We start from the raw sequence: 21378 nt of genomic DNA, 5'->3' as shown, positions 1-21378 counted from the left end.
TTTTTAGAATTCCACCTTCTCTTCATTCCAGAACTGTGCTGGGAATGACAAAGGTGGTGCATTTTAAGACATGATCATAATGGTCACTAATTGCTAAAAAAAAATTACTCCTACGTCATTGAATAACGAGAGAAACAATGCACGCATGGTTGATCACTCGGCGGCCTGGAGATCTGGGAGTGAAACATCTACTCCGTGTGTAGCAGCCGAGTGGATTTACGTTTGTGTTCGCTGTGTTCCCATAACTGGAACTGGAACTGGAACTGAAACTTAGTTAGGCCCTAATGCGTGTGTTTGCTGTTCGCGGTCGAGATGAATGCCTGCCGACCGTTCTTTCATTTTAATGCTACGAAGTAAAGAAACGACAAGATATAATGCTGGAAGTCAGCTAGCCAAGCTAACGGCTAGGCTTGTTGGCAGCAACTGATTTTATAGCTTTTATCTGAGTGTTTGACTCCGATTTTATTTTACGAGGGTTTACGGAGATCGTACAAGTGAGAAGGTTTTTTACAGACTTATAACCTACCTGACATCTAAAATGGAAACATTTGAAAGTGGTAAGAGAAGCTTCCGTTACTTATTTTGCTAGGTTACATGGCTAATAACCTGCACTCTGTTTGTATCTTAGCTAAGATTGCTTAGCTGTGTTCAAAGTTTTGACAAACCGGTACTACGTTAGCTAGCTCGCAGAAGTTATTTATTTATTTAGTGAAGCTTGCTGCTGAACACTGGACTGATGCCAGTGCAACTTTTTGTTTATCTAGGCTTGCTTTTTTGCTAGTTAACGCTAATCTAGTCACTAAAGCTAGCTAGGTTAGCATAACATCCTCTCAAGCAGATATGTGTTTTAGCTAACTAGCTAGATTAGCTAAAACTCGCTAGATAAGACTCTGAATTCATCAGGGAACTGTAGTAGGTAGCTGGTTAGCTAGCTAATTTAGTTAAATATCTAGTTAATGTATACAAAGCATGATTTTAGAAGGAAGTTTGATGCTGGCGTAGCATTTTCTAACGTATGGTCATATCTATAAATTGTGCAACTATTACCAGCCCAAATGTTAGCTAGTCAGCTACATTACAAAGGTTTGCTTTTTAAATTGAAGCCCAAGTGAAACCCCTCTTCTGTGTAGCGTGCTAGATGTGTGACATCCTAATTCACTTCATTAACCTGGCAGTCGAACCCTGTCGTGAGGGCCAGCTTTCGATGAAGGTATATTTTATTACCTGGAGCAACTGTTACTCATGCCAGGCGGTAGCCATTTATTACCACTATAATTCCATTAAGTATGAATACACCGGTAGTGTTAGTTTCACACCTTACAGTTGCACTAGAATAACCTGTGTGCATTTATTGCTTGCTTTTAGTTAATATTCATTTACTGTTTTACCAAAGTTATAGCATTGTAGTTCATCACTCACCCATGTAAATAAACGACACTATAGATCCTAGCAAGATATTGTAATAATGGGAACTGAAATACTGAGCAGATGTGGTTGAGATGTCCCTATAAAGCAGATTTGTTATGGAACCCCATGGGGGGGTTTGAGGTTCAGTCCATAGATGGTATGTTATTTTTACACAAATGTATGAGATGGGACCAGAGTGCCTGCATGAAAATAGATCACAATGTACTTGTAATATTTGCAAAAATATTGGCATCAGGTCTGTTTTCTACAGCGTTAGACATGTAACAAATGGTGAAGGAAGACATTTGCAAGATCAGTTAGCCACATCATGCAAAATGTTTTTAGGATAGTAAACATATCTGTGCGCCAATAATTCAAAAGAAAAAGTCAGATACTAAAGAAAACCCTAAATAAGTTTCTAGTTAGTTCTGTCAATGGAGTGCAGCTTTATCATTTTAGTTCTGTAAATGGAGTGCAGCTTTATCATTTTCAGTTGAACTTTGCAGGCTTTTTTCAGCACAATCTTTTTTTCTCCTCACAGACTTTGTTAGAGGAGGAAACGAAAGAAGGAAGCACGTGGTTAGTTGTCGCACTTGAAAGATGTTGAAAGATGTTCTTATAGGCTGAAGTAAAGTTGTCAGTCCTAGAATTTTCATAAACATGCCTTTTACCCAGAAGATTAATTGTATGTAGAAAAAAGCACATAATATTGAGGTCTACCTCTTGCTTTAGATTCCTTCCAGTCTGACATTATTTATGTACTGTTAATGTGCTGTTTGCTTTGCATTTTACTTTTCCTTCTAGGCCAGTGTGTAGGCTGAAGAATCATGTGCTTTCACCGAACTGTAGATTAGACTGTCTGAGATCAGTCCACATGTCAACAGGAAATAATCTCTAATCTCTAAAAATCTCCCTAATATCTTTAACAGCAGTGGTATTGTTTCAGTAAATGTCTTACTTAACATTTTATGTCTAAATTAACTTGCAGAGCGAGACCCCCTCCCCAGGAACATGATTGAAAACAGCATGTTTGAGGAGGAGCCAGATGTGATGGATCTGGCAAAGGAGTCGCCCTCCTGTCCCATCGACTCAGACGACGTGGTGTACGAGCCACGCAGTTCCAGACTGTTGGTGCGAGGACTCGGTGAGAATGACCAGGATGATGAAGAGGAAGACTATGAGTCCTCTGCCCGCCTCCTGGGCATGTCCTTTATGAACCGCAGCTCCAACCAGCGTGGTGCTACCTCATCCTTCGTCCGCCAGCAGCCCTCTGGCTTATGCTCCATGCCTTCCGCGAAGACCACTGTGCTGGGGGTCTTGGTACTGGTCGTGGTCGCCTCAGTCGTAATGGTCATCTACTTCCTCCCCAGCTGCACATTCTCCAAAGAAGGCTGTCAAAAGAGTAACTCCAGCACTATCTATCCCGTCACGAGTGAAGGAGAGCTCTTCCCATGGTCGGAGCTGAGGCTCCCCACCAGTGTGCGTCCTGTTCAGTATGAAATCTCGCTGCATCTGAACCTGACCACCCTGACCTTCCAAGGGAGTGTGACTATCAGGGTGGTGGTCTTGAATGAAACCAAGGTGATCGTTTTGCATAGCTCTGGCATGAAGATACTGAAGTGTACTTTCCAGGACAAAGAGGTGAAGGTCTTGGAGTACAAGCCCTGGCAACAGATCGCCATCAACATCTCGGAAAACCTCAAAAAGGGACAAACATATGTGTTGAATATTAACTACATGGCAAATCTTTCCAGCAGCTATGATGGCTTCTATAACAGCTCTTATATTGACACAACCTGGGAAAAGAGGTAGTAGCCTTTCTGTAAATATCATGAGTAGATTCTGTCAGTTTTTATCTGTTGTCATAGTTTTGTTTTTACATAGATCGGGTGAATGTTTTGAATATTTAATTGCTATTTTTTAAGTCACTGTTGGTACCTCTTTTTTTTTTTTTTTCTCTTCTTTAATGAATAATTGTTCTGTCCTCCTGGCTCCCTCCCTCTCTCCCCATGTGTTTTCAGAGTTTTGGCTGCTACTCAGTTTGAGCCTCTGGCAGCCCGCAAGGCTTTCCCATGTTTTGATGAACCTGCCTTTAAAGCCACTTTTCTCATTAAGATAAAGAGAGAGCGTGAATACATCAGCCTTTCGAACATGCCCAAGGTAACAGTGCCTGCTAATTAACCTGTTTTTTGTTTTTGTTTTTTTGTTTGTTTCAAGGAAGCTACTGGTACAGTGCCACCGATTTGTCTTAAAAGCAGATTCTGGACACAGATTGCTTCTACTGTTATATAGTAGTGATTTTTATAACCGTACACATTTATAAAATATGGTTTAATCTCTAATGTTTTTGACACAAGAGAAGTTTTGCCCTGAGCCTTTTTAAAAAATTTCCCTAGGCCAAAACAACGGAGTTACCTGATGGGCTTTTTGAGGATGAATTTGAGAGCAGCGTGAATATGAGCACTTATCTTGTTGCCTTTATTGTTGCGAACTTCAGCAGTGTCAGCATGAATGCCTCCAACACTGTGGTATGTATGTTTCTTGCTATGGATTGATGTTGTTGGAATCGCTCTCCCATTTCTTCTACATGGGAGACTTGAAGTGTTTGTCTATTGAATTTGGCAGCGTTGTGAAGGTTTGCACTAAAGGAGGCCACAAATGACCAAAATGTCTGAACTCCCTTTTCACGTATGTTTCACTTGAGTTTTACGTTTAAAAATGTGGATTCTATCTGAACACACGCATGTGTGCATGCATATGTGTGTGCGTGCGTGTGTACATGGGTGTGTGCATGCATTTTTAAATGCCTTTGTACTTGTTTTCCCCTCAGCCTCTGGTAGAGTTTTTGTTTGTTTTCACACAGCCTCCTTTTCTGCAGGTCTCTGTATATGCAGTTCCAGATAAGAAGGACCAGGTTCATTATGCATTGCAAACAGCTCCCCAGTTACTACAGTTCTACAACAGTTTCTTTGACATCAACTATCCACTGCGCAAATTGGGTGAGACAGCCCCCCCCCCTTTTTTTTTTTTTTTTTACAGGAACTCTGCAAATAGTAATGATTTGATGTGTTGCATAGCAAGCAATCCCTTATAACTGTGTTTACAGGTAACTGTTTTGTGGTAGTTGGACTTATGTGACCTCACAATAACGTCCTTTTATCAATAGACTTAGTAGGCATTCCGGATTTTCTGGCTGGAGCTATGGAGAACTGGGGACTCATTACATTCCGGGAGACTACTCTGCTTGTGGGCAATCATTCTTCGGATATAGATAAACAACTAGTGACCTCTGTCATTGCACATGAACTAGCACACCAGGTATTTAAATGCACTTTAATGTACTCTGATACATTTAATTGAAATGTAATTGAGGGTTATAGTAGTCTTGGGTATGCTTTGCTACTTAATTGTTTAATGATGTTAGATCAGATTGATACTTTTATTCACTTAGATGCTGGTATGTAGTAAATGTACTTTAATGTAAGTAAACATTAATGGAAGTGGTTAATTTTAATTTTAGCATGTTTGTTTACTTTTTTAAAAATGTATTGTGTTTCAGTGGTTCGGAAACCTAGTCACCATGCGTTGGTGGAATGATCTTTGGCTAAATGAAGGATTTGCAACTTACATGCAGTACATGTCTATTCAGAAAGTCTTTCCTCATCTTGAAATTGTAAGTGTTGCTTTGTAATCCAGTACCATTTATAACACCACTCATTTTAAGAAATGACTAACAAAGGTAAACAGGCTTTTGGTTGGTCTTTGTCATGGTGGAGTAGGAAAAAATGTTTGTTTGTGTCCACATTATCAGTGCTTACTGTGGTTGGAGCCAACTATAACAACATTTGCCTTGAGAAATTTGTTACTATGCCTTAATATGCTTGGACACTTTTGACAGTTTTGTTGCTGTTTCCGAAGGTGGTAAATATTTTTGTAATGGTAATTTAAATGGGCTTTTACATTTTTCTGTAGGTCATTTAAGATAAGCATGTTATGGAAGTGCAAAATTAGAAAAGCACGTTTTATAAGTATTTTTAGCAGAAATACAATACAAAAATCATTCAGTAGCTACGTTTCAAGTGACTTTTATCACAATTGCTTTAGCATTTAAATATGTTTGTCGATATGTTTGTAGAAATGGACATTGTGATATACAAATGGCCACAAAACGTTCTTTTGTTCACTTTAGCAGATAATTTATTTGCCATGCATGAGATTTTGTGAAAAATTGCATTGGAACAATTTGTCAGATAAAATATAATAATTTGCATAAATGACAGGTTCTTCCTCACAGGCTCTTATAAAAACACAAAAATGCTCTGTTGTTAAAGAAAAAGATTTTGATTCATGATTCTTGCAGTTAGATACTGATTTAAAGTTTTTAATCGCCTACTGGTTCTGACACGAACATACTGCTATAATGATTCGGTTCAAGTTTTCAGCTATTAAGTTTCATTTTTCTGCTGTCTCCTTTACATATGAATTGTGCTTATTATAGCTGCCACACAATTATTCTGCACTGCCATAGGCATAACGTATGCTGGGGTCAACTGGGGACATGTCTCAACTACTTTGTTACACACTGTCTTTGCTTTATTTAGTCAACAATAATTCAAGATGTAATGTGCTTGTTTTAGTCGATAAAACAATGTATTGCATGTTTTACTTTTTCACATGATGCTGAAATCGTAATAATAGCACAACTGACATTTCATGAAAAGAAACAAATATTTTTTTTTAAATCACAATAAATTGATAATAGTTGTATTGTAATTATATTCTGAACAATTGTGCTAGTTCTTCTTGTATTGTTCAAAGTCAATAGACTTGACAGACACGGCTGTAACCTATTTTGTGAACTACTTCCGTTCAGTCTGAGCAATGATTCCCCTCAGTGCACGCACAAACCCAGGACTTGAGTTCTTAAGTTGACTGTGAATTTCAGGTGCATCTGAGTGTAACGCAAACTGAATGCAACCTTGTTCGCATTCTTAGCCCCTGCACTCTTCAAAGTAAAGTTACACCCAAGTGCACAAGCCAATATTTAGCAGCTGTCTGAGTCTTGACATTTTGTATTGTGACCCTTATCAGTTGGTGTGGGGGAAAAATATTTTTTACAGGAAATGACATCACTAGCATGCATGCTAGTCAGTTTGATGGAAACAAGCTGTTTAGCAGAAGGAAGAAAAAAAACTTTTCAATTTATTGCTTGCAATGGGAACATAATGGTTTATGAGGCTTTCAGATATGAGAGCGCAGGCTCTAAATTAAGAGGTGGTTTTGTGCAGTCATTGTCTGAGAAGTGCTGTGACCTAGCTAGAAGTGTCTGTCAAGACACAGCATGTGTCCATTTGCTACTTTCAGTTCATGTGGGTTTCATCATTTTCAGGACAATGAATTCCTAAGAGTACGCTTCAGAGCCCTGGAGAAAGACGCTCTGAATTCATCGCACCCCGTGTCTTCTGTAGTGAACACTCCGGAGCAGGTGGAGGAGATGTTCGATGCGGTGTCCTACGAGAAGGTACTGCTCCATGTTCTCAGCTCATTTCTAACGTGGTCCCTTCAGGGCACCAGCCACAGTCCAGCACCAACTTCCTCTGTCTCTGTGCTGCTCAGGGGGCGTCCATTTTGCTCATGCTCAATGCAACATTTACTGAGCAGGTGTTCAGGGAGGGCATAAAGGAGTATTTGAAAAAGTACAGAGGAGGCAACACGGACAGTAATGACCTTTGGAGCAGTCTTTCTCAGGTAAGACCTTCTCCTGCCTCCAGGAACTGTTTACTGGTATACTTGCACTGATATCAGTTTGACACTTTCCCTGTGTTTATACAGGTGATAAAACAGTCTGTTGATGTAGGCCAAATGATGAACACTTGGACTAAGCAGAAAGGTTTTCCACTGGTCACAGTGAGCAGAGCAGGCACCCAAGTGAAACTGATGCAAGAACATTTCCTTTTAAATGCCAACAATGTTACAGCTAGCAGGTATCCATTTTTAACCTGTGGGTTTTTTTCTCTGCGGCACAACATTGATGCTAAGAGAGTCCCTGATTATTCGTGTATTTACTACAACTTATAAATAATATCAGCCTAGTTTCTTTTGGCTGAGCTATGGATGAATTTTTATTTTTTTAGCTTTGACAGTTGGCAGTTACCAAGGTGTTACCATGCTGATACTTGTCACCACACATGCCTTCTCAGAATTCGAAAGGAGGAAGTCAGCTCAGGCTCACTCATGCTGTTCTCTTCACAGTAACCTGTGGCACATCCCTCTGACTTACGTCAATGACACTTGTAGCAACTCCATCTCCTGTAGGCAGGTGTTTCATTTCAAGGACAAAACAGGTAAACATTTAGTTGGTTTTTACTTTCATAAGCTCAAAAACATAGTAAATGAAGTCTTTTTGAAGTGGTTAAATTGATTCCTGGGCACAGTTATATCATCCCTGAATGGAATAAGATTAAATGTGATGGATTTGGCACAGGGTGCTGGTGTAAGAAGCATATGCAGTAAACCCCAGCATCACATTAGAAAAGATGAGTTCAAGCACATAGCATTTCTGATCATTCAAACTCTTTTCCAGCCAAATTTGAGGTTCCCACCAGCGTGAAGTGGCTGAAATTTAATTACAGGAATGAAGGCTTCTATGTAGTGGACTATGGAGACAAAGGCTGGGAGGCACTGATGGACGCCTTAAAGGAAAATGTGAATGTTCTTTCCCGTGAGGATCGTGCGTCTCTCATCAACAACCTCTTTGCCCTGTCACGGTAGTTTGCCTTCCTTTTAAAGCCTACTTTGTTAAGAAGTCAAGAAATTCAAAACTTCCAGTTGCAAAGAGATGTTACATACACACTTTCTTCTTTTTTGCTGTTTTAATTTTTCTTTAAAGAGTATTTAAGTGTAAACCTAATGCTTTAAGCTTACAGAAAGGAAAGGGTTGCAAAACTTCTCTACTTATAATATAATGCTTTACAAAGATTTCTGTCCTTTTAAATATTTGTTTTTTATTTTTGCAGGTTGGGCAAGGTATCCATCATACAGGTGTTAAATCTGTTAACATACTTAAAAAATGAGACAGAAACAGCCCCACTAACTGAAGCCCTAAGACAGCTCAACCACATCTATAGGCTGCTTGGCAAAAGATCTGATTTGTTCTTGGTTTCTAGGATGAGGGTAAGTGTGCCTGCTGCTTTGTATGAAACCATCTTTAGGCATTTTAAAGAAAGAGATTTGGGCTTTTGCTTAGACACAAGTTTTTAGACAGAAGTTTCTGGAGTAGACAGAAATGAATTCACCAGACAAATTTTGTTGCATCTTGCTGCCCCAGACACACATATTTGATCATTTTGGGGATCTGATGGACAGCCAGTCATGGGGAAAGGAGATGTCGGTATCTAAGCAGGAACTGAGGTCCGCCCTGCTTGAGACAGCCTGCACCCTGAACAGGCTCAACTGCACACAGCAGGCAAAGGCTCTCTTCAACCAGTGGATGGCCTCAAATAGAACTATGAGGTGTGTTTCAAGAGTTAACTTCCTACACATATTTCATTCTTAACTGACATATTGAAAAGCAGCATAACTGGCAGTGTGGTTTGGAAGGCTTTGGAACACTAAGGAAGTTATACTTTTAGCAGAGGTGGAAAGTGTACCACGATATCCTGCGCAAACAAACTTAGTTCTTACCAGATGTACTCTGAGGAAAGTAAAAGTCCCTCTCCTGAAACGTACTCAATTACTATTTAAAAGTTTCAGCAGAAGTACTTTTTGCGTTGTTTAAAAAAATGCAGTTTACATGTTTGGTATTTGTAATTTACTAGTGTATTCTTGTTCATGTTATATGCTTGTTAATGCAGTGGTGTTTTATGGGAAAAAGAATAGAAATGAGTAATCATAATGACCTTTAAAAAACATTCGAAAATGAAAATCATTTTCAGTAAACCGACAAGTGTATACATGCTTCCCATGTGTCTTGTTACTTACAGACAGTGGGACATTCATTATTACTTTTACTATTACTGAATGTACATCTGCGCTTCTTCAGGATCTGTCACAGTGTCCAGTAGTGATGCTTGTGGTCTTATCATTGTTTCTGTAAAACAGATTATTTTTACTGAATGGAAATGTTGTTGTTGCAGCCACTGTAGCTAGCTGAGTTTTGGCAAGATTAAACTAAGGCATTTTATTGAAAACGTCTGGCCTATAGTGAACTCAAGAGGCTATCTCAAGTCTGTTTGAACTTGCTTTTTAGTTTCCAAATAACTTATGATTGTATGAATGTGGCTAGTCTGCTGTGAGGAATACTGTTATTTCTCTTAAAATATACTCAAATAAAAGTACAAATGTGGCTCTGTTAAACTACTACAAAACCTGCTCAAGAGTCTGAAAGCGTATACAGTTCTGAATAGACATTAGGGATTAACTGAATAGCGATTAATCCCTCTAGACAGCTAATAGGGATTAATTGAAAACTCCAATTTTACTTTGCATGCTGCAAGTACAGTAAACCATGCAGGGGTCTTGAGTTTTTTGTTCAGACAGATCCACTGTGATCTTGTCTATAGAAAGGAGTAACTGGCAAATGCCCAGGGTCACTCAGGCTGCCTCTTCTGAGATCCTAGCTATAAAAAGCCACTTTAGACACAGCTGTACAATTCTCTCCTCAGAATTCCAGGTGAACTCTTGAAGGTGGTTCTGTCTGTGGCAGCCCAGACTGAACAAGATTGGAACACATTATTTAATACGTATAAGTTCTCCATCCTTGACTCTGAGAAACGCAAAACACTGCAGGCCTTGGCCAGCACTCAGAATATACGAACAATCATGTGGTAAGCTTAAAGCCATCAACACTCATCAACCTCTCTCAAATTCAGCAAGATGTAGTGAATTCTAGAAGAGTTCATATTTCTGTTAATTATTAATCTGGTCTCTGTTTTAGGATCCTACAAGCAGGCCTTGATGGAAACGATATTCAAACTCCTGAACTTCCACTTGTGATTAGCACAGTGTGTAGACATTTTGCGGGCCATCTCTATGCATGGGATTTTGTGAAGGAAAACTGGGATAAACTTACACAAAAGTAAGTGATTAGTGTCCATAATTGCTAAATGTGCTTTAAACTGATGTAATGGATGCCTAAAAACTGATAATTCTACAGATCTGTCCTCTTCTGAATCACTTTTCCCATTCAGGTTCCCCGTTGGTAGTTTTGCCTTGCAAAGCATCATTGCGTCCACAACCAGTCAGTTCTCTAGAAAGCTGCAGCTTGAGGAGGTGTGTTCCTCAAAAGACAGGAGATCCGATCATTATCAATATGATTGCTCCTTTTTTTGGATGGTTTTTGAATAACCATGATGGCCGTCTTTCCTCAGGTTCAGAGTTTCTTTGGCTCCCTGAAGGAGAGAGGATCTCAAATGAGGAGTGTCCAAGAGGCCATCGAGAACATTGAGCTGAACATTCGCTGGATGGAGAGCAACCTGGCCACACTCAGGAAGTGGCTGTAGCCTCAGGGGGCATGGCCTTTCTGTGGCATACATGCTCCCTGCTCAGGTGAAGTGGCCAAGCACCTGTGACGATACCGTAACACACAGCCTGAACCACACTGTGCAGAGATGGGTCCCAGTCAGGAAAAAGAGCTATGCTTTGTTTTCACTGCTGCTGTTTATTACGTACTAGTTATGTGCTATCTAAATTTTCCCATCAAAACAGAAATTTCCAAAATAGGTCATTATCTCATGAAGTAACAGGCAGCAGAACAGACTGTGTAGATGTGAACACTGTTTTTTGTTTTGTTAGTTTGGTCTTATTTGTGAGCTTTTTGTTACTTGTGTGAAAATCCAGATGGCACACATGCCTGTGTTTTGCCTCTAAGTGGAGAACAGCGCCTTCTTTGGTGCAGCTTCATGTCTGCCTGTGTCTGCACACGTGTGATTCTGGCCTACGAACCTGTTTGCACTATTAGGAATTTTCAGCTTGCTCAGGGCTTCTCTGGTTGGTTTGTGAATGATGACCATTTTGCTTCCTACTGTTGTCCATGTCTACTGACACTCAGCAGTTTCTTTTAATATGCCTTTTGCATGTGTTGCCAAAAAAAAGGTAAGGAAAGGGGATTGTGAATTCTGGAGTCCTGTAATGGTGAAATAATGGTAGTAGAACTTCTTGTTGTATCAGGTTATGTACCAGTGGGGCTAGGATAATGCATCTGTCTGGATATGTGCAGACAATCAAATTTAAGGCAATTTGCAAAGCCTCTCATACACAAGTTGGTGTGTTCTCCTTATGTACAGTGTGAGAAGTGCGTAATCACCTGGAATGTGCAACGCTTATAGCCAGTACCATCTATATATTCTTGCCTTAGCAGTTTTCCTCTTCCTTTACTTTGCGTTTATTTGAATGTTGTTGTCTGGGTTTGTATATATTTTGTTTTATAATTAGGTGTGGGCTTGCACTTTTATTTACTATAACAGAGTTTAACTTAAGCTTAGAATTTAAGTGTTGGTTTTACCTTTTATTTTGATAAGCACATTGCAAAGCCAAAAGTATCTTATCATAATTTAAAAATGGATCAGGGAAAATATTGAAGACTAGGCTATAAACAGTGGACTCTGGAGTTATTAGCACCCTTTGGTAAATATAAGGAAAAAGTCCTTCTTTGACATATTGTCATTTTTTTTTTATTGTAAACAAGTAACTAACAGTTTAAACATATGTGCTAAAATTGTTAGCCCTCATTATACCCAAATAACATTAAAAACCAGTTAAAGATCATGATGAAAAATGAATAATAATTTAGATTACACTTCCTTTCCAAAAGGTAGTTTACCAGATGAAGGCCCCTGTTCTTCAAAAATAAACTAAAGTGCCTGGACGCTTTTGATATATTGACTGGGAATGAACGCTGTGGTTAACTGAGCGTATTTTGGCCACAGTCATTAATGGTATGTTTGAGGCAGGTAAGAGATACATGTGCCCAAATGGGCATTGTACTCATACCTTCTACTCATTGTAGTGGAGCAGGCTTTTTTTATGCTTTTTTTATGCTTTTCTGTGGAGAGATGCATTCTCAGTCATGCCAGGATGTCAGGTCATAACCTGTTTGCCTCTGCTAAGAAGTTCCATCTCGGCTAAAGATGGTCCATGACCCAGATTAATCTTCAAAATTGATAGATGTTTTACAAAAAAGCAAACCTGTGCTTTTCCTTGAGCATGTCAGTCACTTGACTAGAACCCTATTGATAATACAATCCCATAAGCACATATACACAAACCTTAAGGATCTGGTAAGATCTTGCATGGAGTTGGAAGTCCAAATGTTTGCATAATGGTCACCTAACCTGTTAAATATTACAGGAAAATAGTTGCTTTCTTCATATTTGTCAAGGGGTGCTAGTTATATTGATCTTAATTTACACTCCATGCTTCATGACAACTGAATTTAATTGTAATAATGTAATATGACAGTTACTGTTGATGAGATTGTACAGGTTACAGGGTTTGGTATATTTACACCTGTGCAGCATCATGGAGGTAAGTCTAGAACTGTGTGATTTTTTTTTTTTTTTTTTTTTCTAGCCACAGGGTATTGTATTTGGCCCTCTGCCGAAGATATAGTCCCTTGGGGGAGGGAGTGAAAAACATATTCACACCTGAGACTGTGCTTAATCTAAACTATTGCCATACTATAGGCAGTTATGGTTCCTACTGAATGTATTAACAGTTCTGAATTTGCATTGGAGTACACCAGGCTTTTTGATTGTAACTGTTGCATCTGCTATATTCCTAAATGAGGGGACGTCAGTACCTTTTTGTGGTAGTCATAACTGAAAGCGGTCAACATTGAAAACTGCGCTATACAGTTCCGTGTGCCAGCCAATATAATTTGTTCTTATGATTGCAAGGAAGTTTCCACTGTTTGTGGTTGTATTGTATCATGTTCACATTTCAAAAGAAGAATGCCAGACACAGGACATGAGGTCAGCTCTGGATCTCTGTGTTTGCACCCACTGCGGGTTTTCACACACCACATGCCAGCTTTAATTCTTAATGCTCACTTAGGAACTAATGATGACGTTGAGGTTTTGGTACCGTTTACCTGATGTGGATATGACAGAGTACTTGTGCTGAATCCTTAAATTGTATACAGTGAAGCGGAATTCCAATAAAGGTTCATGTACAATACTTTTTATTCTATCTCTATTCACATATCTCTATAACATTGTTTCAGCCTTTATGGAACATAGATGTAAATTTGCGCTAATCAGGAATGTGTTGTATCCTTCTGCTTGTTGTGAAGTCAGTCTGTTTCTGGGGGAGTCATTTGTTTCTCTGTGAAAATGTCAGGCTAAATTCACTCTGGAGCTCCAGTTTCAGATATAACCCCTTCACCACTTTGAGTTCTCAGTATGCAGCCATCAAGTGAATGAATGTGTACTGATTAACCAGCCAGGTTTTTCTTTTTACTTACTATTAATTGAAATATAAATGTTTTCACTGTTTTTTTTTCCTAATGAAACTACTATTGACCACAAGATTGGATTTGTCCAGTGAGCAAAGTGTTGGCTGTCATGGTTTCATAATTTTTTTTAAAGATGCCATTAGCTTCAAATGCTTAATATGCCTCTTTGCAAATGTTTTAAACAGATTGTAAAGAACTAATCCCTTCTCTCTCTCTCTCTCTCTCTCTCTCTCTCTCGCTCATATACCACAAACCTTTCCTTATTCTCTCCCTCATTCCCTTTTATTTTGCGCAAAAGCTTTACATTGGATTTGGGCCATAATATATATTGAAAAGAACAAATAAATAGTTTTCTTTATGTTGTCTCTTTTCATGGTTTGCCTATTTGTGATGAGTCCCATTAAGTTCACTAGATGGCACTGTTCTCCAGTATTTCTGGAGTTACCTTGGTGAAGGCTTTATACACAGTGGGTGTGTGTTAATGCTTGTTTACACCTGCCTGAAATAAATTAAATTCTACACGATTATCTGCACTTTAAGCCAAAATTTGTAAATTGCTTATATTTATATTTATTTGCAGAAAATGCTTACAAAAATGTCTGCCTAAAGCAACAAGATGTACATTTAGTAGGGTCTGCATAGAAGACCCATGAAATGCCATTTTCAGTGCCAAGCAATGCATTGTTTATTCAACAGAACAATTGCAAGAGAAAAAGCTTGACATGGGTAGGGGGCCGTTGACTGAAGACGTTACAGGGACGCTGAGGAACGCATACTACATAATGCCTGGCCTAAACGACTGCCACACCACACTACACCATGCCTATGTTTGTAGCAAGGTCCACAGCTTTCTGGCAGTCCTTGATGTGGCGTACCAGATCTCTCTCCCCTCAAGTAAAAATATGGAAAGTCAAGAAATTTTATGCAGAACCTTGTTACTCAAATACCTTATGGTTTCAAGTTTTTTGGAAGGAAAGGAGTGGAATCTGGGACTGACAAAGCTCTTAAAAATGGATTTAATACAAACTATTTAACAGTAGGCATTTGCCTGAATGAGATAACAGCGGTTAATGAAAGTGCTGGTTTCAAGAATGTGTTCTCTGTGGTTATATAACAACTGTTTGGTGCAATGATCTGATAAGCACTTGAATCTGGGAGCAGTGCTGTCAGCAGTGTTCTGAGTCTATCTGCACGACAGAGGTATAACATCCCAGGTATTTGCAAAAGGAGAACTCTGAATTATGTAACAAAAAATCATTTTGGGCTTAAATGTGACAAGCCCACCACTGAGACTATAAGATGTGTGTAAATGTATTCAGAATATGTTTTAGATGACCAACTTTATTATTTTAGAATGTTTTGGAAACTAAAATCCACATTCATACATGTAACTTATATACCTTGGTGACTGTTCTATGCAGTGACGTAAAAGACTGGTGAAATTCAGATAATGAGGTGTGGCAACGTTCAAGAATTTGATGAAGGCAACGTTCAAGAATTTGATAGGTTCAACAGTAGCTTGGCAGTTGAGTGTGGCCTACACAACATCTTAACTACTGTGCCTAAACTGCAGAACTTGCTGTACCTCTAATATTTACAGTGTCTGTTACATTGACACAGCGTGAGTATTTGTCGCTGCCCACAGTTCTGCTGTGGTCACCATATGGCCACTGGAGAGGTTGGACGTATGCGATCCGTCTGGTCAAATGAGCAGCATGTGACACCGGAGATGGGCTCACAGTCATGGTATTCTTCTCCTCTTGCACTAACTACCTATGATTTTGGTTCACAGTTGACTGGGAATTCAGTTATCAGAAAGGACAACTGCAATTTTAAACCCTTGGTCACTCAGTAGCAAAGCTCTTCTGTAATGCTAAACTACTCACTCGGCTTCCACCTGAGCAAGTAGTTTTTTTGTTGTTTTTTTCGCCATGATAAAAAAAAAAAGCATACATAAGCATTAGTTTTAAATCGTTGATAGAATGAATATCTTATTCAACTGTACTAGCATGCTTCCAAATTTACATGTTGGAATAAAGGAGCTCTAGGACATGAAGATGCGGCTACAGCCAAACAGTGTGAAAGATTGAAATATTTGGTGGATCTCTGACACCGGTGACTATTGCTCTGCAGTACTTTACTAAAATTTCAGTGTCATCGTGTCATGTTGTGTGTGAGGCAGAGTGCCTCTGGGTCAGAATGTTCCTGTAGACGGTGTAACCAGCATGAAAGTAAAGGAAATCCATAATTGGAATATCTTATTAATTGTCTGAAATGATATCTCATTGATATGCTAATGGTAATACCATTAAGGTAGCAGAAAACCCTAATAATTGATGAACAAATGCTAATGACATGTTACTTAAAGAGCAAATTTAAAACTGCTTCTCCATTAAACATTGCAGTATTTAAAGCAAGTGTTAATGTACGGCATGTTCGTTTTTGAAATTTTTATGTATAGTGTATATATTGAAATTTTTTACATGGATATTCAAAATGTTTTTTTGTGAAGAGAGCAGCTGCTCCAACGGCCAGCCAGGTGAGAGGACTTTTAGTTTAAATAAAACATTTTAATACATTTTATCGGCAGTTGATAAAAATCAACTGCTATTAATTGTAGCATCACTACTTTTATCCTGTTTTGTTGGTGTTTTACTAAGAGCACTGTTGGCTTCTGGCTGGGAATATGGACTGTGATTTGTTAATATTTCCTCATGATAAAACAACTGAAAATTGAGAAAAGTATGGGTTTTTTTCTGCTGTAAAATGTCAATTTGCTCTTAAAGTTTGTTCACCGAGGTTATTAAACGTGAATGCGACGACCAAGCGAAGGCATATTTTGATTTGTAGCAGTGAACATGAGAAACACTTATGACCCGTTACTTCAGGTAACATTGTATTATTGCTTGATCTGTCCTTGTAAGTGGATGGATAGCATTTGTCATATAAGGTCTGTGCCGAATACAAACTTTAAAGTGGCATATCTGCTAAGTAATTTTTCCAAATAGTCACATTTTAAAAATGTGCCTCTTTCAGGGTCATTTTTGCAATTCTCCTGGAGGGCTTACTGCCCCTATTCATAAATCTCTAATGACACCCTTGCTGTCTCTGTATGTCCAGGTGGCAGTTATCTTTAGTAGTCTTGGAAATAAATGTTTTTTATTTAGTGCAAAAGCATATTTAACTAAAGGTCTAAATACAAACTACTAAGAATATGACTCAGAAGAAATTGGTAAACTATGCAGTTTCTTCTAGACGTAGATAAGACCAGGGCACACAGAGACTATAAACTATGTGTCTAGACAAGGAATAACATTTGGAAGTGCTTAACTTTTGTCTTGGAGAAGATTTTGAACAGATCAATGCCAGTTTGAGTAAATCAGATCAAAACCATACCCCCTTAGCTTTTTAAAAACGAAAGGCTTACATGCTCAGTGAAAAATGGAATGCATCACAGTGTTTTGAAAGCCATTCAAATGTCGTATTGCGTCAAAGGTAGTCAGCATTGTGGTGATTATCTGCATTCTTTTAAGTCTCACACTTCCTTTGTTCCTCTGTAGAGAATCATCTGGTTGTGGTTGCTTTGCAAGGTAGCCAATGTGAAATCGTTAAGTGTCAGAATGGTCTACACATGTAGAAATACTCTCGACACTCTTTCACTGTTCTTTAAATCCCCTCAAAGCACTTGGACACATTTTGGTTCATGGTGGACATGGTGCAATGTGGTCTCAGCTCTAAGGTCTTGGGTTCGTCTTCCCATCTGGGTTAGGTTTCCATGTTCTCCCTGTTTGTGTGGGGGTTTCTTCCAGGGTCTCCTGTTTCTTCTCACCATCCAAAAACATGGAGAATAGGTCAGTTGAATGTTCTAAATTGTCCTGGCGTGAATGACTTCCACAAGACTTGACAGTAATAGAGAGTCAGTATATTGCTAGCTAATGTAAGTTAATAATAAATGTACACTGAACTTAAGCCCAGCAAGACAGAGATAATACGTAATTTTTCCATCTCCCAACCCAAGATCTGCCCATCCATTTTGAAAACTTGCATATCTGAAAATCTAGGCATGGCACTGTACAACTAACTTTATTCTCTGGCAAAGCTAGCAACATGGCCCAGGCATGCAGGTGACTCATAAGCTTTACCCGCACTTTCGCTTGCATAACATCACAGGCTGTAGGAGGTAAAAGGTAAAGCCACTCTGGTTGCAGCGCAAGTTTAGCTTTTCCAATTCCAAGTATTCCAACTTGCGACATGGTGGTGTTTTTCTGAGCGGGGAAAACGGACGCGTTTGTTTTAACTCTTTTTTTTGTATCATCGAAACCAGGTTTATTTTTGCCTTACTGAAAGAAAATTAAGAAAATAGGACACGCATTAGGGATCTTATGACTAGCTTTGTTGCGGTACCTCATCAACATAAGTTCAAGTTGTGCACAAAATGCATAGAACCGTCGAACGGTTTTGTTAACTGTACAGTTAACATGTGAAAATATCGCTTTTAAGGTAATTAGCGTCCACCGTAGGAGCAGCATTCATGCCGTTTTGTTATTGACACGCCGCCAACTCGGGACTTTATTTAAACTCGGGTGCATTACCGAAAAATCCGGCTTTGCCACTAGCAAAGATGACGCTGTGGTGGCGTTCATTTAACCAGTGTTAATCCCATTTCTTTAACAGCTAATTCAATTAAGATTAATAAGAAGATAATATTTCAAGATATTGTATCTATATGTGTCAAACATTTATTCTACTGTTATTCTTACAGAATGATGCATATACACATTTAGATGTATTAAGATGTGACTAACCGACGGAACGTTTTGGATGTGTGTTTTCATATCTGACATTTTGTATATGACCCCTGTGCGACTGGCATACAGGCGTGCAGTTTCTCTCGGAAATGTCAGGTCAATCAAATGAGTAAAGATACGTGGCCGCTGAACCGGTGGCCATTTTTACAAATCATCCTACCAGGCTACTATTCTGTATGTATCTCGGAGAATGTCTCTTGTTGGTAGGACGAGTTTGGTCATTTAACTGAAACGATCATGATAATTAAGTTGATTTGCATAAGGACAGAGTCGATTCCGCTATTATTGCAAGACCTTTATTTTGAAGGCCCTTATTAAATCTAAATGCCTACATCTATGCATAATCATTGTGTAAGGATAAAAGTGGAATAATGCTTTCTCACACACACACACACACACACACACACACACACACACACACAGACAGAGAGAGAGAGAGAAATAATAACACAGGCAAGAACGTTGCTACCAGGCCAATCACTACTGCCGGGAATTTCTATGCCCTCAGAGAAAATTCGAGAAGGCAGATGTGAAGGCCGAGATTCTTTCAACTTTGAAGGAAGACATAACTACGTTAGTGAGGTCAGGGTTAAAGACTCCAGTAAACATGTCTTGATATGGAAGGGCGAATAAGGAGATAGAATGTTTGCATATTAAATGCGGCAGAGGGCCCAGGCTCGAGTTCTCCTGTCACCATTTAAAAGTTGTTGAAAGAAGTACTGAATATGGAGAGGAGGTTATGGTGGATGGGTTGCATCTCAGCTTTCAACCAAGGCAGCCAGTTGACAGAATCTTGATGACCTACCTTTGCCTCTAAAAAACAGATTATTGAAGCCTGATTTGTGTTTTTAAATAGTATTAAAAGTCATTTAAGTGGACTAAAATTCACACTTTGGTCATTCACTTTTGCCACCTTGGGCAGAAATAAGCGTGATGAGCTGTGGCAAAACTTCAAATGTTTTTTTTTTTTCTCTCTGGCCCTGCGCTGTTTGAGTTCGAGATGGTGTTTTGCTGTGTTGATTACTGGAGGACCTAATCTTGCCATTATTGTAATGCTCGAGCTATCAAAGCAAACCCCTGCATCCCACTGCAATTATTTATTTCTAAATCAGCACCACCTGAGTATGTTCTCTCAAGTACTGAAATTTATATTGTAATTAGAGGTTAATCTGATTTATGTAGCTATAATAACAGGATGAGAATCAATTCTTAACAAATTTTGATCACATCTTCATTTAGTTCATCTATGTCTGTAAAATGCTCCCTTTACAAATAAAGAACCAACCACAGCCACCGAATAGGAAGTAACTAACTTCAGTGTCTTTATGTGGTTGTCTGTAACAGACTTTGCCACTAGTATGTGGTTCATACACAGTGAGAACAGGTAAGTCAGACTTACCTGACACCATACCAACTGCAGAGCCAATAACAGCATGAACACAAGTTATCAGCGAAGAAATGAACAGGGCAATAATGAAGATGCCTCCTGTCCAAGGATTGTCACAGCCATAGACCTGCCCAATACCCACAGGAATGGAGCAGAAGAGCTAGGGACCATAAAAAGAGGAAAAACATGGACATATAATGTTGCAATTGGACTTTAGATTGCCATGCACTCCGGCTTATGCCTGCACTGACTTGCACTGATATTGGGTCTGGTAATGTCATGTGGGCTTAAACAAAATGCTGACTGTTCAGGCACTTTTAGAAAATGTCGTATTTGTAACTAGCCTGAAATCCAATCTGATAGGGCCAGCAGCCTCTTTATCTTCTAAACACGGTGGGAGCACTTCTGTCTGTTTATAGCTTTATGCCAACTGTGATGTCGTTTGCCTCCATTTTGCATATTGTACTCATGTAAAACCATAAATTGGGGTATTTAATCCTATTTGTCACCATTCACCATGGAACAAATTTTAGGAATATTTGCAATTTTAGTTTAAACCCAATAAAAAGGAAGTGTGTAATGCTAATCAATGGAAAGTGGAAAGTCCTTTTTTTTTTTTTTTTTTTTAATTGTGCTGAAGTCAGAGGTGTGCATTATTCATTGACTGATGCTATGGGAGCAGCATACAACCTGATTTTGGAATGGCACTAAAGTTAAGGCCAGTACTTATTGTTAAGATGGCTAATTAATGGCTGTGACAGCATTAGAGTCTTTGAACCTTTGTTATTCTTTTAAACCATTTTATTTTCCCTTTCACTTTTTAATTAATAAACTGAATACACAAACCTATCTGGAGGCGTCCGTTGCATTGGTGTTGAGAAGCCCAAATCCCATCCTTGCTACCGTACATAAATCTAAGTTCCTGTGGATTCTACCATCATTCAATGAGGAACTTTCACATTAAACTTTGTGTTAATAACTGACTTTGACATTCCTGAAGTAAAACAGTATTGTTCATTAGTAAATTGTTTTTGACAGAGTTTCACTTGTATTGTTACACTGAAGAAAATCAGTGATTTAGAAGAGGTGCTCCTCTGCAGCGAAATTAGGAGGGTTGCATGGTGTCCATGTCTGGGGCACATGGGATGTTGTGTAATGGGCTGTGCATTTAACTAACAAGAAAACAGGTGTTTGAGTTGAGCACTGGTGCAAGTTTACTGTAAAATATTTATCTCAGGAGTACATTTTTGTGCATATTCCTTTGGGTTATGTAATTTTAATTTCTTAACAAGAACAATCAGGTTTGATGTATGTAAAATAGCTAC

At 38.9% G+C, this 21378-nt stretch overlaps 1 protein-coding gene across 1 annotated transcript; it reads left to right on the top strand.

The window, feature by feature from the left end:
* Nucleotides 1-140: 140 nt before the first annotated feature.
* lnpep (leucyl/cystinyl aminopeptidase) lies at nucleotides 141-14216 on the top strand. The gene is made up of 18 exons (XM_035529790.1): nucleotides 141-557; nucleotides 2396-3215; nucleotides 3429-3567; nucleotides 3804-3935; nucleotides 4286-4406; nucleotides 4574-4725; nucleotides 4967-5080; nucleotides 6797-6928; nucleotides 7024-7155; nucleotides 7240-7391; nucleotides 7660-7751; nucleotides 7991-8174; nucleotides 8424-8580; nucleotides 8735-8919; nucleotides 10071-10232; nucleotides 10343-10483; nucleotides 10596-10677; nucleotides 10776-14216. Exons 1-18 carry the CDS (start codon nucleotides 539-541, stop codon nucleotides 10905-10907), a joined length of 3048 nt encoding a protein of 1015 aa, XP_035385683.1. The 5' UTR covers nucleotides 141-538; the 3' UTR covers nucleotides 10908-14216.
* Nucleotides 14217-21378: the final 7162 nt, after the last annotated feature.

This window comes from Electrophorus electricus, chromosome 9 (assembly GCF_013358815.1).
Source record: "Electrophorus electricus isolate fEleEle1 chromosome 9, fEleEle1.pri, whole genome shotgun sequence".
Lineage (NCBI taxonomy): Eukaryota > Metazoa > Chordata > Actinopteri > Gymnotiformes > Gymnotidae > Electrophorus > Electrophorus electricus.
This window is presented reverse-complemented; position numbering and strand designations above follow the sequence as displayed.

Bases quoted from the DNA above. Each gene is read 5' to 3' on its own strand.
- lnpep (XM_035529790.1), top strand. The intron at 8,581-8,734 runs GTAAGTGTGCCT...TTGCTGCCCCAG, and splicing joins TCTTGGTTTCTAGGATGAGG to ACACACATATTTGATCATTT. The intron at 10,678-10,775 runs GTGTGTTCCTCA...GTCTTTCCTCAG, and splicing joins GAAAGCTGCAGCTTGAGGAG to GTTCAGAGTTTCTTTGGCTC.